Raw genomic sequence first — 17619 nt, forward strand, 5'->3', positions numbered from 1 at the left:
TTTGATATGCAAAGGAACTATAAACTGATTCTCATTAGTCCAGGTAAGAAAAATCTAAACACAATATGAAAAATAACACAAACTGGCAGAATCAAGGAAGGAAGGAATACAATGATATTTCTAAGGAAATATCTTGATAATATAAAGAAATTACTGAGTCTACAACTGTAATTATATTTATTTAAAGCCGGTTTAGTATAGATTTTATGGTCTTGAGGGTTTTACTTAAACAGAAGACATACAGTCACCAACAGTGAAATGTTACACCTAGTGACTTCTGCACCGTTTAGTGAGGGAGATAGCCTCACTGAGAACAAAGTGCATAACTGCAGACCGTGAATCACACCCAGATTTTCCACCCAGGACTATATGAGGGAGTAGTATTTGCCACCAACACAAATATTCAGTAGCCTAACTGCAACTACACGTAATGATTCTACCTGGAGTAGTTGCTAGCTATTTACTTTGCTGGTAGAGAAGATTCTTCATACATAAGCATCACCAAAATTATTCCTTATAATGGTAGCACACCTGGTATTACTGGTTCTTTTACCAGTGGGGTCTTTATACTCGAAACAACTCACAACTGAGCAACAGAAATGGACATTAAGAGAGTTACAAGAATATGAATGCGAACAGAAGTTACCTATATACATTCTCATTCCACCAGGGAAAAAATAACTATGGTTGGAATAAAAATATAATCCTTTTTGCACCCAAACTGGTCTCTGAATGTGCAATCACAAGTGTTGCATGTGGGAACAGACATCTGTGTTCTATCTTCTTTTGTCATTTTGGTGTCTATTTCTAGGAAAACTGAAAGATCATTTTCAAAATTTGGGACCCCAAAATAGAAAAAAATAGACTGAGTTCTTACAGACAAAACTATGCTCTCTGACAGTCCTTCTCAATGATCTTACAAAAATTTCTTGCCGTGAAATGATTTGAAATTACTCAAATTACCTGAAGAATCTGAAGTCTCTAGTTCAATTTACAGGTCTGATTGCTCACACTTCTTTTAAATAAAGATGCATTTCATGTGGTTATTGATTTCCTTTTAATTTACAGAGCAGCAGGTGTCTGCAAGGGAAAGTCTTAATTTCTCCAGTGTAGCCTTCTTCAAAAAAATGTCCTGCAAAAAAAAAAAAAAGATAGTGAAAGAGATGTTGTTAGCTGTTGTGCAAATTTTAGTTTTTCTGGTAAAGCACAATTTTATGTAACTAGATCCCACTTGAGTAATTTTGATTTGTGTTGTAAGTAATACTTGAGAAGACCACCAATACCCACATGCAACAAGAAATATTACCTCAGTTTGTCTAGAGATCTGTGCCTGTACTTACAGTAATTACAGCATAGAGAAACGGTACACAGTAAACTGAGTTTGTGACAAGGATAATTTTGGGACAAACCTACTGTATAGTGGCAAACTAACACAGGCAAACTTCAGCAAAAACCAAACAGTCGTGAATACTTGTTTACAGGCACACTGTCATATAATACAAACAGAAACTTGTTCTTTGGACAAGCCTTAACAAGCAAGTAATTTGTAGGTGTTTATATACTTATGAATTCACAATAGTCCGTTGATAAGGAAATTAGATTAATCCTACTTGTTTAGGCAAGGCCTACTTATTTTAGTCTGGCAGATGACAAACCAATTCTGCAAAGGATGTCTAAGGAACATAATGAAGTAGGAACTGAATACTTGTATTTTAATAGGACAGGCATGGCAAAAGCCCAAAGAACACTCCAGCATGCCAGGAAAAAAAGCAGGCATGGCATGCAACGCACAGGCAGGCACATGCTGAAAAAATAACGCAGCCTCACAATGGACAGTCATGTTAACCCAGGTCTGGCTATTCACCATGAGGGAACACTGCAGTGGCTACAGCTGCAGGAGATACCCTTGTCTGTACACAGGTGCACTGCCTTCAAAAACCTTTCTGTGTGTGTTGGGACTGACTGCTGATGAGGGAATAGTAGGGCTAAATACACAGGATACGAAAACAAAAGTGAAAGTTATTTCCTCGCTTATTAGTTGATGCACAGGTATCAAACACAACCTTCCAGCAATCTTCAGTTGGGGTTAGCCAGCAAAACTATACTGACTTACAGCAACTACATTCTACATACAAGAGTCTGGGTTAACAATGACTATGAAACTTTCCTCTGCCATTTTACTTAGTAAGGATATCTTCGAATCTTTTTCTTCAGTCAAGCTAGGAAACATTGGTCTTGCTTTTGAAATTGTTTGTCCAAAGTAAAGCAAGCTGTATCAACCTGATAACTCTATCACACTTTAAGCCATGGATTCTTCTTTTTCATGCCTATACTGATTATTTTTAAATAGAAGGACTCTGAATATCAGAAATTGTCAAGACACCCAAATCACTTAGCTCTTGAAAATTTTTACACTTAGGTTGGCTTAGACAAGGATAGTAACTGCAACCTAATTAACCCCCCACTCCCCTCCACCCCCAATAAACAGAATTAAATGTCTGTTTATGATGAAGAATGCTCATGGGCATTTGTTTCCCCAAATTATGAGCCACGGAACCACGTGATTTTTCTAAAAACCCCCCAAACTCTGCCCCACCCAGCGCAAACCAAAAAAGAACAACAAAAAAACCCCCCACAACACCCCCCCCAAAAAAACCACAAATGACCAAAATCCTGAAACTATAAACCAAAGAATGAGTGTGTAGTCACACACCTACCAATTCTGAGAAACAACATTTTGAAAAGTCTTTGAAAAGGAACCACTGCTGTACTGCGTAGCTACTTATAACTACCCAATTAGCAACCACATGATGCAGAAGCTTATATAGTCTATAAGTAGTAAATATTTGAAATATGTCTGATTTAAAAAAAAAAGGAATCTGAACAGACTACTGTTACTAGCCTTTTAATCACCAGAGAAAGAAAGTTTATGCTCTTACATTTCATCATCATACTCCTTCGGAGGTGATACTGCAATGACTAAGTCAATCCAATCCTGAAAAAGAAACAGGCAAACAGGTAATGCTAAATACTGCTTTTAGAAATGGCTAGCAGACCACCATGGCATATCAGATAGAGAATGAGGAAGGTAATCTACTCCTGGAAAACCACAGGGAGCAGCAGAAGCATCTCCATTAAAAACTTCTGTAGGAGACCATTTCAAGATTGAGTTGTTTGATTTGTATCCTGAAATTAAGGAAGAGTCTACTGGCCTTGCAACAAGCTTTTAAAAAATAATTATTCTACGAATCATCCGTATTTGGCCATCTTAGCAGTTCTGGCTGAGAAAAACACTCACTGTAGCTGAAGTGCAGCATTTCTGGTACATTAACAAATCAAAGATAAGATAAGCTATTATCATAAAATTCCAGTCAGCTTGCAAGTAATATTTAATATCAAAGAGAGATTCTACAGATGAATAAACACTATAAACACTCAGGATGTAAGGTGTTTAAATACCAATATTGACATGTGGCTAAAAGTCATGACCTTTCAGAGTAACTTATATCCATGATTTTCAGAGACGATATGTAACATTATCTTCTGCAGATCTCAGCTCAGTTTGGCAGTACGTAGCATAACTGTTCCTTTTGACGTTTGCAACTTGGTGTTGATGGGGCAATGTAACAAAAGAACAGCATACCTCCTGTGAGCGTTATAGGTAGAATGTAGAAGTATTCCAGGTTACTTACCCCACCCACATTCCAAGCTTTTGCTAGAGTTGCCTGCGCTTCTGCCAGCCTGCTGTCAATTAGTATCTTGCCATTCACAGCTAGTATTTCATCCCCTTTTACTATGCCTCCTGGTGAAAAAACCAATATGGTGTACATCGATGTAAGAAAAAAAATTCTGCAAGTCTTTTCTGTCCCATATTTATGCAGTACTGAGATAATGAAAAGCATCTCCACTAGATGTGAAGGCTTATGCTAAAAACTGACATAGACAAAGTTTGTTACAGGCAAAAGCAAAAGGAATTTTTAGGCATGGAAAAGCCACACGAATCTCTTATTGATCACGACCAGCAAGAAACTAGTACAATGAGACTTTTCACAGTAGCAGTTTGCCTCTCTGGGTAATCCACCTAGACAGCCTTCAAACTGAGGTTGACTGTATGCTGTTAGCACTATGAAATTGGCAGCTTTACTTGGCTAAGTGGCATTTACCAAGGGTTTGCAGGACTGTCATTTCTTTGCAAAAGCACATGTAATGTTTAGTTCTTAGAACTCATTTTGACTTGCTAATTTGCAATGAAGCACAATCAGCTAACTAGGACTGGATTTGAAGAGAGGAAAACACAGATGGTAAGGGGGCTGCCTTAAAGAGACCTGCCCAATAGAAAGTGTCAAAGGGAAACAGAGTACCTGAAAGATCAAGTGGCTGAAATGTTTTCACAGCAGGAGTGACTTGAACTTAGGTGCAGGCTGGGACAATGTCAGCAAAGATAACATAAGGAGATACTGTCCTGTCTGTCTACCTGGTCATCACCAGAGTTCTCAAGAATGAGAGATACTGGCCACCAGGAGCAAAGCCTGGATTGGTATGTACGCTCCTGCGCCTTCCAGAGAGCACAGCTGTTAGCCAGAAGCCTCTGGACTTCAGCTGAAATCTGGGAGTAAAGCCAGGTGTTTTACAAAACAAATTACTACTGAAAGTAGCATTAAGAACAAAACTAAGCAGTGTAGCATAGGTCAGGTAGTTGCTTTGCACATGGAAATACCAGAAATGCCACTGCTTGGGAATTGCGAATTAATGGAGACCATATTCTGTTTGCTTTAATTAACAATACACCAGAGAATCGGGTTTGGGGTGTTTGGGTTTTTTTGTTTTTTTAATACCAAACTGGAAAAAGGGGAATCATTATTAAGAGAATAGCTGTACACTTTCAGGCCATATAATTGAAAATTCTGTAATGATAAAAATACAGCAGCAGTGACCATTTCTTCATAAACACTATTTTTAAATTATACATAATTATTAATTTAAGCAGCACCTTCAACCCATAAGCCTCTCTCTGAGCTGTGCCTAGAGCTGAGACAGAACTTAACTGATGATCTAAGTATGCCTCTCAGTAACAGGCAGAGCTATGAAGCCAGCCAACACCTCTAAGCCAGCGTATGGAGTTGCTTTGCAGCAGCATTCAATTTCCCCACTGTTACTCACCGTGTTTGTCTGCAGCACCACCCTCATAGATGGCAGACACAACTATCTTTCCAACTGGAGAATCAATTCCTCCCTCGACTGCAAGGTCTAATGATCCTTCCTATTAAAAAAGTTTTAGTTCAGAAAAGGCTGTTAATTTTTGCTGTCAACAGGAACTTAATCCTTCCTTCTTCCCAGTAAAAGGGACTGTACATGAAATGCTGATGTGAATGAACCCTTTAAATACGGGTCAATCAAATAATACAGCATTTACCTTTTTAATCCGTAACAGTCGTACATCTTTTCCCATAATCTGCTCTGGGGTAAACTATGAAAGGATATAATGAATGATTAGTCACTTCCACCTTGGAAATACAAAACAATTAGGCTGATCTTTGTAGTTATGGGAGAAAAGGGACTTTTCCCTCCTCCAAAATAGTTGGCAGTTAGAGAAAGATCAGAACATCAGATCATCTTTTCCTGTAAGAAAGTTCCTTTTCAACATGACTAGAAAAGACAAACACACAAGCCCCAGGAAACCAGCAAGCAAGAATCTTACCCCCTTCCCAGCTCTCAAAAATTAAGAATGTGCTTTTTCCAGTGCATTTCGTATTAAACCATGAGACATATTTGAATTCCTTCCTTACCATTGAATATGGATCAAAATCTTCCAAATACTTCTGGAAGCCCTGAGAATAAAACAATACTTAAGTGTAAAAACATCAGGCTCAGGCACACACTTAACACACAAACTCCGTTTTATTTATTAGAGAACATGTAATTCTACAAGCTAGGAAAGAAGACAGTAAACAGAGAAAGGCACAGAAAGGCAGCAAATAGTCCATCCTGACAGTCAGAAGTCATTTCAAAACCTCATGACCAGCAGTTTGAGTTGGTCATACAACAGAGCAGTTTTGAGGAATAGTTTACCACTGTCAGCTCTGCAGTTCCTCTCTACGCCTGAGAGAACAGAAACAAATCTTGAAAGCATCATGAGTAGGTATGTTCTGCCACACACTTCTGAGCAACATTTCCTGGGACTATCACCATGCTGGGCACTAACACAAGCAGAAGTGACAGGCTCCAATTCTCCTGTCACCAACAATACTCCATGGTGTCTGAGTCATAGGACCCTCTTCCAGCCACCTTTTCTCCTCCTTTCCAAGGAGTTTCAGGGATTTGGCTCTGTACCACAAGCAAATGCAGCACAACTGATTTTGTTTTCTTACTATTCTGTGGAGGACTTAGACTTTTTGGCAGGGAGTGTCTGAAATGGGGAGGACAATATTGCAGTTAGGTAGGGCAAGATGTAAGCTCTGAGGGTTGGCTGTTCAATGACAGTGTTGCAGCACAGAACACTAATGCCTTCTGTTATCATCCTTATCATCTCTCTCAGTTGCCTACTTTTGACATGACTGTCTGATCCTCTGGGGTCAGAGGTTCTTACCACCAACACCTCTGACAAAGTCACTGAGCACTACTACACAGCTCAGTATTAGCAGACCCTCAAGTGTGTTAACAGCGCTGCCCATTTGTCTAACCACACTTACACGGACCATGCAACAGTGGTGCTGATGACTCTCGGGTGGACTGGCAGTCATTACTCATAGGCACACTGTATCACACAGCATGAACCCCAGCTTTCTTGCAGGCTGCCTCTCTCTTCACCTTATCCCTGAGATTACAAGACTAACCTAAGCAAATTATGTCCTCAATTCAGTGTTTCTTCTGTCTCAGAAGAAACATTTGCAAGGATTGAAGCATGACTATGTCTCCCCCAGGCTCCAGAGAGCTAAACCTTCAGGGCATAACTGCAGAACTGCTTACTGCCACAAGTGGTGGGTTTTGTTTTTTTTTTAAATATGTATTAAAGGCATCTTTTGGGAACAGAAACAGGAGAGACCTTATTTCGCATTTAAATTAGTATGGGTTGCATTACGTTTGTTAGCTGCTAGCTTTGAGATACAGAATAACTGGGAATTTGTTCAGACTTCAGTGAGTATAGAATTTCATCCTGCAGGAAAAAAACCCAATCATTTACTCATTTACAAAGTGTATTAATATTACGAATAGTTTTACTATAACTGTAAGAGAAACAATTTACAATGATAGCTACCTAAACAATTAATCCCTTGAATAGCTGAATTTGTATTGACCTTTGGAATCACGGCTGAAGTAGATATCTATGGTCTTGGAGGAAGCTACTTAGAGGAAAGATCTCCAATCTCAGCCAAGTCACTAATTCGTTATGTAATCTAAAGGAAGTCATTGAACTCTCTTTATCCCAAGTCATCCTCATGGAAAACAGATGTTGCCCTTGAAGAAAGTTTTTCCTGGGAAAATAATTTTTAAACAGGAAAAAAACCCCAACTAAACCACACAACAAAAAACCCGCAAGCAAAGAATTTATATGATCTGGCACGCACCAATAATGTACAACTACAGCTACTGAAGACCTTCACTGAACTGTAGAGAATCTTCCCAGAAATGGGCATCAGAAATTCAGAGAGCAGACAGTACACTCCATATTCAAGCAAGGACTAATGAACCAAGCAACGCTGAGTGGAAACCACAGTGCTAAGCCTACCCTCCCACTACTTAGGACATCTCAGGCAAAAGAGTTAAGACCATTCTAATCCTTCCTTGACTTACAATAACATTTATAGGACTGAACATAAGTAGAATCTGGAAGACTAAAATGTCTGATTGCACTGAACGACTGCCTGTCTGGACTTTCAGATGAAAGGTAAAGTTACTACTACTATTAAAAAAAAAAATAGAAAAAATGCAAACAATACCAAAACACAAGCACCTAAGCCAATGGTACTGCTCACTGAAGCTTCTTGCATCAATAGTCAATAACAATTGACACCTGACTGAAATAGAAGAACAAAAAAAAAAAGAATTGACAGAGAAACCTGTGACCAGATATAACAATATTTTCCAAAAAACACATTTGCTGAAAACATAACTGTTACATATATAGAAGATACAAACATTCAATGGCCACTGAACAATCTCAAAGTTTAATTTATCTCAGCCAAATCCAGTATTCCTTCTAGATCTAGATTGAAACTGATCAAGAAGGAAAAAAATCATTATTAATCTTAATGACTTACCACTCAAAAGTTCACAACTTTTGTGCAGCTGCACACTGCACAACTGCACACCAACATTTTCCCATTAGCACAGCAATACATCTATTAGCTTGCGCTAATAAAATTCGGCACAGAAGCTGGCACATTTAACAGCAGCAAAGTTAAGAATGAAGCTCACTTCTTCAAGGGTCCATCTATTAAACACCAGCCAATTAAAGAGGAAGAGATGAAAACTTCATTACTATGATGGAGGAAAGCAGTAAAAGTAGTAGAATCATAGAATCGTTTTGGTTGGAAGAGGCCTTTAAGATCATTAAGCCTGACTGTTAACTCAGCACTGCCAAGTCCACCACTAAACCATGGCCCTCAGCACCACATCTGCACATCTAAATCCCTCCAGTGCTAGGGGACTCAACTACTTCCCTGGGCAGCCTGTTCCAGGGCTTGACAACCATTCAGAAATGTTTCTGAATATTGAACCTAAACCTCCTCTGGCACAACTTGAGGCTGTTTCCTCTCATCCTATCGTTTATTATTTGGGACAAGTGAGTTATCCCCACCTCACTCCCACATCCTTCCAGGGAGCTGTAGACAGCAAGAAGGTCTCCCGAGCCTCCTTTTTTCCAGGCTAAACACCCCCAGTTCCTCAGTCGCTCCACATAAGGTGCTGCAAACCCCTCATCATTTTTGCTGCCCTTCTTTGGGCATGCTCCAGCACCTCAATGTCCTTCTTGCAGTGAGGGGCCCAAAACTGAATAGTAATAGAGCAGAAAAATCCTACACAATACTGAAATGCTCTATGAATAAATGCTTTCCACCACCAGTTCCTCTGATTGCCTATCAATAACTATGTTATGACAATAGCTCTTTGTTAAACTAAGAAAATATTATTGAAAGTATTGCAGCTGGAGGCTGAAAGAAACAAGGAACCCTTAGGAATACATTAGGAATACAAATAAAGGAATACAAATATAGAAAAATATTTGTCAGTATCAGATCAGTTATCAGCGTTCAACTCTCTGAGATTGCACTAGCCATATAAGTACCTACAGATGGTTCAACCCGAAGGATTTACTATACTCTCACTTCTCCTCTGTCTAGACTAACAGGAGCCACACATGCACACTGTGAGTTTACACAGACGAGCTGCTTTCATGCATTAGGGCTGTCTTGCATTCTCTGTTTTGGAAACTGAGCAACAGGATTAGAAAGGAAAGTTTCAATTCTAAGATGAGTCAAAATGAGAAGTACCACACAAAACATGGAAAAATGTTATTTTACTTGTTTTTTGTTAGATCTAAATGATGAATTGTAAACCACCATCCTTTTAAACATTTCTTGTGGCTGCAAAAGAAAGAAAATTGCTAAACCAGATACTTTTTGCTGTAAATAAGTATCACCTACTCACAATCTTACTGCTTTTTTTCCTGCTCTTCTAGCGACTGTATCACACTTCAACTTGGTAGTGCTTGTTGCCTGTACCATTTCAACATGCGAGCACACACAGTACTGAATACAAAGAGAAAAGAATTCTAGAAAAACTACATAAATAACGCACATTTCCATACCACAAGATTTCTTAAAAATATTTTCCATGACTCCTTTTATCCCCTGTTTCTACAGAACAGTACTGGGGTCTCTTCTCCAACATTTTTTAAAAAATAGGAAAAAACCCCAAAACCCAAACCACGGACAGAATACAAGTAATTTCCAAAATACTGAAAAGTCATGAATAATACATGTTATATATTTAAGATTTGCTGTCCTACCAGGGATTTCCTATACTGAAAGGTGAATTCCATTATTGTGAAGTTGATAAACTGAAAGATCAAGTATCTGTAATTTGGGCTCATCCTGAAAGAAGCGATTACCTAAATAGCAATTACTAGTATAGTTTCATTCTACTTAAAAATTACTCATGAATCTAATGGACTTAGATTTCTGAGTGGTCTTGCTTCAGTTTGGATATCTACAAGTAATTTCACAATATTGATTAATAACTGCTAGATTTTATTCTATTGTGTGAGCTTAAATAATTTTAATCCCACATTGATTCTGGTTCTCTTTTGTTCCAATGCATTAACAGAAATGTGTACCGTAGCTTGGAATCACTTAAAATAGAGAACCTCTTATTATGTTACCAAAATTTTGGAAAATAAAATGGGCTAAAAAAAAAAAATATACAGAGCATTCCTCACATCTCTCTAGACTCCAATCAAAGCCCTGTATCAAATCAGGTATTTGAGTCTTCTGAGACAAGAACAACTTTCTACAGACTAAACTACGGCGTTTACATTTCCAAACTCAGTTTACTTTAGAATAAACGACTATATATCGGTTTCTCTACTGATTTTATCTGTGTTCTATAGCCATACCATTACTTGGAAAAATACATCTATTTCTGTATTAATGAAATATTCGTGGTCTGTGCTTAAATAATAAAAAGACTGACTTTGTCTTGAAGGACCTTTGGGCAAGTCTGGCAAGATTGTCAATAAAACTTGTCAGCCTCTCTCTAGCCACTTGGAAAAAAATTATTTCCTTTTCAACAGAGATGCTTTTGGTAGAGCTACGGCTAATATTAACTGAAATTTCCAATCATCACATGTCTCACCACACAATATATAAGCACCTGTCTCTTGACTGCAGTCCTGCAGAATCAGGCTTCAAATCTTAATTAGAGGAAAGCTTAAATATTCATTCTTCCTTTCAGAAATGCTGCGTCCAACCACAAAGGAGTGAGGGAGGAAAAATCTTTAGTAGCAGCAAGTACATCAAAGCCTTCTAACTCACAAAACAGGATGTTTGTGATAGCTGGAAGAGCAGAGACGAATGCTCATGTTGGCTTCGCTTCTCTGAAAACCCCACCACTAAATCATAACAATCCTCTCCTGTTCTCTGAGCAAAAATTTAACTAGCTTTGCCACGACCATATTCCAATTCACTCTAGTACAGCAGAGACAAACACTCAGCTTTCAAGGCCACACTCAATGTTTAATCCTCACCCACCATTTCCCTTTTCATAAGCAAGAATAATTTCATTTTCATGATCTGTTAAAAGGTGAAGACCTGAGTCAGAACAGAGAATTTGCCGTTTCCATCTGGCCCAGCTACCTTCCAGGTAATAGGAAGGTTTTACCCATTCTCACATGTTTATTTTATTCTTATGATCATGCTTTTCACCATCTTGCTAGTGAATTCCTCAAGCATAGGCTCATTTGATTAAGCTGTTTGAATCAAGTAAATCCACTAAGATTGGTTTCTAGAATTTGGTACTGAGGACAGCTAAATTCAGATAAAAACAAAGTAGAAGAAATTATGAGCCTTATGTCATATTAAGACATAAAGACTGGAGTTCTATAATGTGTGTGGAATCTAGCAAGACAAGAAGAAGATACTTTGCCTTTGGTGATACTTCACTGAGAGAAGCTGACCTGGTCCTGTATCTGAATGATCAACTTAAATAAGGAACACCACCAGTCCCTTCCAACTCCCTCTCCCCACAAACAAACCAGTTTATATCTGCACATGGGGTATTTACTTTCAAGAGCTAGATTATATTAACTGCGGATTATGACTTTAACTCCTCCCCTAAGGAATTTCGTATTGCTTAGAGATGCTGAATTACTGAACACAATCAAAATGAAAGCTCCAATACAAACAATTGAAGGAAATATCTACACTGGAGGGATTTAAATTTATTTTTAGCTCATGTACCTGCCTTCTCTTGCACCACTTAGAGAAAACAGCTTTCATTTATAATTTCAATCCATTTACAATATAGAAATTCCAAGACAATTATGTCTGTGGGAAAACTAGTTACTAAGTATCACTTACATTTGTTCAAACTGTAACTGGGAAAATAAAGGAACATGGGTATCTAAATTATTAAAGCAGAAAATGACAAAAAACTCCATCACACGTTACTAAAAGACAGCTAGGAATATTGTGTGCATCATTTGTTGTCAGATATAGCATAAGCTTGTAATAAATGATATGCAATGTGATGTCTTTCCATGACTTGGAAAGCTCACACTTTGTAAGAATACTGCCTTGCTCATGTAAATGTATATACACACACACGCCTCTAAGAGACAAAACTAATTCTTACACAGCACAAGTCATGACGACCTTCGAGAATAAAGACTACTAATTGGTCCACCAGCTGTTTTAGATGAATCTTCAGGGCTGTCACTTGGGAGCAGTTTTCATCTTTTTTTTTTTCAGTAAGCCTTGGCTCACTTTTCCCTCATATACCACAATTCCCAAAGGCACTACATGGTTGGTCCTAAAGTATTTAGCCTAAGAGCTTTTTCTTCATTTACATTTAAAACAGAAATAGTAAAGAGATCCTCACTGCAAGTCAACTTTGCAGTAACATTGCATGAGCAGTATATTGTGGTCTAAGATACAACAACAACACGTTTTTTTTCCTGAGGAAATGAAATGATGAGGTATGTATCTACATTTCAAGCGTGTTCATGACTGTTTACAAAGGAAAAATAAAGTGAAATTGATTATAATTATTTAATTTGACAAATGAATTCAGAATTTATAAAAATAAAAACCAGCATGTGAATGAATGAAAAATAAGCTCTACAGAATCTAAGGTTCTACAATGCTCTGGAATTACGAATCCCAGTACAAAAATTGTTACTTTTAGATCATGGAGGAAAAAAGAAAAACACCCTTTCGGACTTACCATTAGCGATCATTTGAAAGTGTACAGGAATTTTAGAGAGCAGAAAATGAGACAAACATTGATTCTCTGAGGACAAGTCAACAACAAATCCCACAGTACTGCAGCACTCAGAAAAAGAATATTAAAAGGCTTACCAGGGCCTCTGATTTGATTGTTGGCCTGACCATAAAGTTTGGGTCAGGATGCAGCATGACTGGTTTAGAGACTATTGGTACCCCTGGATGTCGTTGGGTAGGTGGACTTGGAGCAAGTTGCTATGGGGTTAATTTAAGAAAATTACAATTCACAACGTAATTTGTGCAAATCCATCATTTCATCAAGATGCTGCAATTCAAATAGTTTACAGTAATGAATTTAATGACTAATTCAAGAAAAGGCTTACAGAGTTATTTTAACTGAGACTAAAGTCACCAAATCAAAACATAATTTCTCTTGCATCCAAATAGTAGCTTTTCCCCCTAAACTCCAACTTCTCCAGCAAGATTATGAAAAAAAATCTCATTCCTGCTTTTGGCATTTATCCCATAAAGGCAATGAACTGAATGAGAAACTACAGGGGGGAAAAAAAAAGCTAAAGTTGAGCATAAGAATAGAGAGAACCTGAAATCAGATTTTAACTAATCTGTGGCTAAGTAGATATTTTAAGATTAAATTCACCAGGTCTGCAGCTATCAGCTTTCTATAAAGAATTTCAAGTTAACTTATCTTGACTTAAGAGTCAGGGTTAGCCACGCTAATTACTTACCCTTGACTCTACAAAGTACAGATATCCAGAGGCATCTGAGACCTCATCATCCAGCACTTACTAACCCTATCACACACTTCTTACCCAGTCAAAACTCCCACTGACGCCAAGCATAGTTTTATGCGAGGAAATAGTTCAAAACCAAGTCCTGTGGGTTTAGTTTCTAACTTAACCCCAGCAACTCTCAGCACACTCTTGTCAATGTTTCTCATAGGAAACGTGATGTATTCCAGCTACCATTCATACAGTACAAGCCATATCCTGGAAATTATTTTAATTGCTTCCAGCAAATTGGTTAAACCACTTTTTTTTTTTCAATAGGGGAATTTCTGGGGTTGATTTTGTTTGTTCCTTTTAATTTTCCCCCCTTTCTTTAAATAATTAAGAAAAACGCTTTGGAACCAGATCTTTGAATGTCCCTGTGGATATCCCTCAACCAATGTTCTATACCACAAAATATATCGTATCATTAAGCTTTCCGATCTTAGAAGAATTGGCAGGTTCAAATATCAACTTGTTAAAGTTGCACTGGAATTGGATGATTTCTCCTGGAGCTCAACGATTTATAGACAGACTTTTCTAGAGTTCCTCAGAATGAGAACACCCGACATCTGGCCACCCTGAATCAAATCAGTGCAAAGTCCAAAACATGCAAACATGGAGTGAATGTTGCCAAAACATTGACCATCAGGAGTCACTTCCAATACCTGGTATTAGGTATCTTGTAACACAGCAATGGATCCATGCACATGAATGCAAGTGCTGAATTTTAAATAAATTAGCCATGCAGAGTCAAACCTTGACATCAGCATTAATGGAAAGTTCATAAACCTACAGTCATTATTAACAGTACATGACATACCAGCGGATTGCTTGACACAGAAGATACTTTGCCAACGTGGGAGGTGTTTCTTACAACCTAAACAGTAACAGACTCAGTACTGGGTTCATATAAAGTATAAACCAAATAATAGTTTAGAAGAAACAAATTCATTTACACCAGGTATTTTAACAATCAGTTGTCAAGAATGTATTTGACACAATTTAATTACTTTTGTCAGATATTTGTTTGAGCTGAATTTCAAATTAAACAATCTGGGTAAATAAAAACCAACCCAAAACTCAGTAACATAAACAAGATATATCAGTTTGATTAATATAAGATCAGTAAACATATAGGACAAGAATACTTGTCTATTTTTGGCTTCCACAGGCATAAACACAAGATCTTTAATCACTGAAGTCAACTAAATGCACTCCTTATCTGTAGTGTTAAAAACAGACTTTTTCAAAAGTAGCAAGGATAAATTGTGCAGCTTCTGATGTTTCTTCCAGGAATAATGAGTTCTCTGTTTATAAACAAAGCAGCTTTGGCTCACGGTTAATAATTTACTAAGAGCTTAGTTCTCTCCTCATATATATTAATTGTATTCAGAGAAAATTGACCTATCATTTTGAAAGGTTAGGTTATTTTTTTATTATTACCTCATACATTTTTCTTTAATTATTAACCTCTTTCCTCTAACACATCTAGCAGTGAAAAATGGCCAGAAGCATATATTGGAATACATGGGCTTTAGGCCAGATTCTGTACAGCAGTTCCTGCATTACTTTTTCTCTAAATATTTTATATTAGCATTAAGAGAATGTATTTCTCCTCTGAACACCAGTAGTTTGTAACCTTGTGTCATCTCACATGATTTTTGTTTTGCAAATAATTTGGGAAACCTGTTAATCTGTAAGAACATCTGACATTGCCATTTCAGTGGATCTAGCATATTCTTGGCACTTCAAACATGAACCACATCAATCGAGCGCTATCAGAGGTCTACCTAACTTTACAAGAAGAAATTAGGGCAATTATTCACACAGAAATAATCTGTCAGTCCCCCAGGAAGTGATTAATTTGCACATCCCTTCTCACTCCAACCAGAATCATGCAAATGCAAAGCCAGTATTTCCAAGTAAACATGCAAAAAAAAAAAAGCAAAACCAACAATGCAGTCAGTCAGTCCATGCAGAAAACGGTGTGGTAAAAAAGTGACTATATGGGACCCTCTTCTGCTGTTTGAAACAAAATCTTTTGACACAAAACCGGGTACATGAATCCCACTACAGTGCTCACCAAAGGGAATTATGATGAATCAGCTGCCATTTCTCTCCTAAAGTGAGATCAGGCACAAGACTTCTTATATTTGATTCTTTTTCAGACTGAGATTGTAATAAGGAGAAAGTCAGAATGTTTTCTCAAAGAAATCCCTGACTCCTGTGTGTGCAAAAAACCTCAAATCTGATTACCAGCTCTTGTTCATCTAAGATTATTTTACTGGTAGTTTATAGTGTTCACATTTCAAAGGTGTGAGCTTCTGATTAATTTTCTTTGCTCATTCTTCTCACCTAATAAAGCAATTTAATGACATACTTAAAACATGTTCACAAGTAATTTTCACTCTAGATGTTTTTCTCAAATTTAACTATAAATTAAGTTTGCAGCCTGCCATTGTTTTTTTTTTTCCCCAACATCTTTAAATTGTATTTTAACTGATACACTCTGACCAACATACCTGCCTGTGGTAGGGTTACAACTAACATAGGAAGGGAGCACAAAACCCTCTCGATTTAAAGAAAAAAATTAACTAAAACTACCTATGGACTGCATTTGCTACTATGAAACAATGAAATTATTGAATTCATGCTTTTAACATTGCATATGGCAGGTGGGGAGATCCAGAGGGTGATGGAGCAGGGGAGGGAGGGCAGGCAGGAGGAATGGTAAAGGCGCATGCATCCAAACAGATCATGAGGTCACCTGGGAAGCTGGTGTTACTGACAGGGCTGGACCTCTTGGAAGCGTAGGAAATAGATGACCTGATGATGCTGGAGTAACAGAGAGTGGTGGTGGTGGAAGAGGTGGTGCCACATGTTGTTCAGGCTTGTCAACTTCATCTAAGTTTATATCATCAAGATCTGTGGTATGAAGTTGCAGGCCACCAGCAAAACGCCGCACTGATGTGGCAGAAGGAGAAGCAGAAGGACGTCCACTTGCCAGCTACGTACAACAGAACAGAAATCTGCCTTAACAGTTCCTCTGCCTGCAATAGCTTTGAAGAAATTAATGGCAAATCCTAGAACGTCACTCGGCCTACTTGCTCCTGCAGAGGACCTCTTGGCTCCTCCCACACAGAACATACATAAACTTTTCTAATGAAAGCCTTTTTAAAAGCACTCTTTGTGATTCCAGTTTAAAAAGAAGAAAGTAGGAGTGCTGTGACAGTAGCCTCGGCTGTTGGGGCAGGGAGGATGACACAAAAAGCCTCTCAGATGCATGGAATCTTCAGAAGGTAAAATCATAGGACAAATCACAGATAACACAACTCTTGCCTTTCTGGCTCTTGTGAATAGAAAGCAAGAATTGCTCCTTGTGAAGGTGATTATATTAAAGGAGAGTAATTGAAAATGGGTCCTGAAGTTCCATGCCATGAAATAAGTGAAATGGGTTAAAGTCAGGTGTAAACATAACCAGACATTAATACAAGTGGAAGAAGTAAAGTTAAGCAGCTATCAAAACAAGATGTTTAGGGTGCTATGAAATTCAGATCTTCAGAAGGTTCCGGATCTTCTAATTTCTGTTAATCAACACCAGATGCATTATGGAGCTAACAAACTCCCAAGTTTGAATATAATGAGCAGCTCACGCAAAAAAATAAGGCTGTATGTGAGAATAAGGATTTTACATATGCTGTTAGAGTTGTTAATGTTTCATTTATCCGTGATCAAACAGAAGTATTTCAGAGAATCCACTTGATACTCTCAATTTTGCTATTTTCTAGACTTAGATGAGGAAATTAGAGATGAGCTGTCCTACTATGCATCTTAGTCTAATATGACTATTCTATCCCTCAAGTGGGTATCTCTGTAGACATTCTTTGGGATGT

At 37.8% G+C, this 17619-nt stretch overlaps 1 protein-coding gene across 1 annotated transcript in view; it reads right to left on the reverse strand.

Annotated features, from left to right (window-relative positions):
- Positions 1-1885: 1885 nt before the first annotated feature.
- The window catches only part of USH1C (Usher syndrome 1C (autosomal recessive, severe)), a 40974-nt gene continuing 25240 nt past the window's right edge, over positions 1886-17619 (reverse strand). Inside the window, exons 20-28 of the mRNA XM_010137479.1 lie at positions 16494-16733; positions 13074-13193; positions 9519-9581; positions 5787-5828; positions 5414-5467; positions 5161-5260; positions 3693-3802; positions 2940-2995; positions 1886-1985 (exon numbers count right to left, since the gene is read on the reverse strand). Coding sequence (XP_010135781.1) covers positions 1886-1985; positions 2940-2995; positions 3693-3802; positions 5161-5260; positions 5414-5467; positions 5787-5828; positions 9519-9581; positions 13074-13193; positions 16494-16733 — 885 coding nt within the window. The remainder of the gene's footprint in view (positions 1986-2939; positions 2996-3692; positions 3803-5160; positions 5261-5413; positions 5468-5786; positions 5829-9518; positions 9582-13073; positions 13194-16493; positions 16734-17619) is intronic.

Source organism: Buceros rhinoceros, unplaced genomic scaffold (genome assembly GCF_000710305.1).
Source record: "Buceros rhinoceros silvestris isolate BGI_N320 unplaced genomic scaffold, ASM71030v1 scaffold4346, whole genome shotgun sequence".
Taxonomy (NCBI): Eukaryota; Metazoa; Chordata; class Aves; order Bucerotiformes; family Bucerotidae; genus Buceros; species Buceros rhinoceros.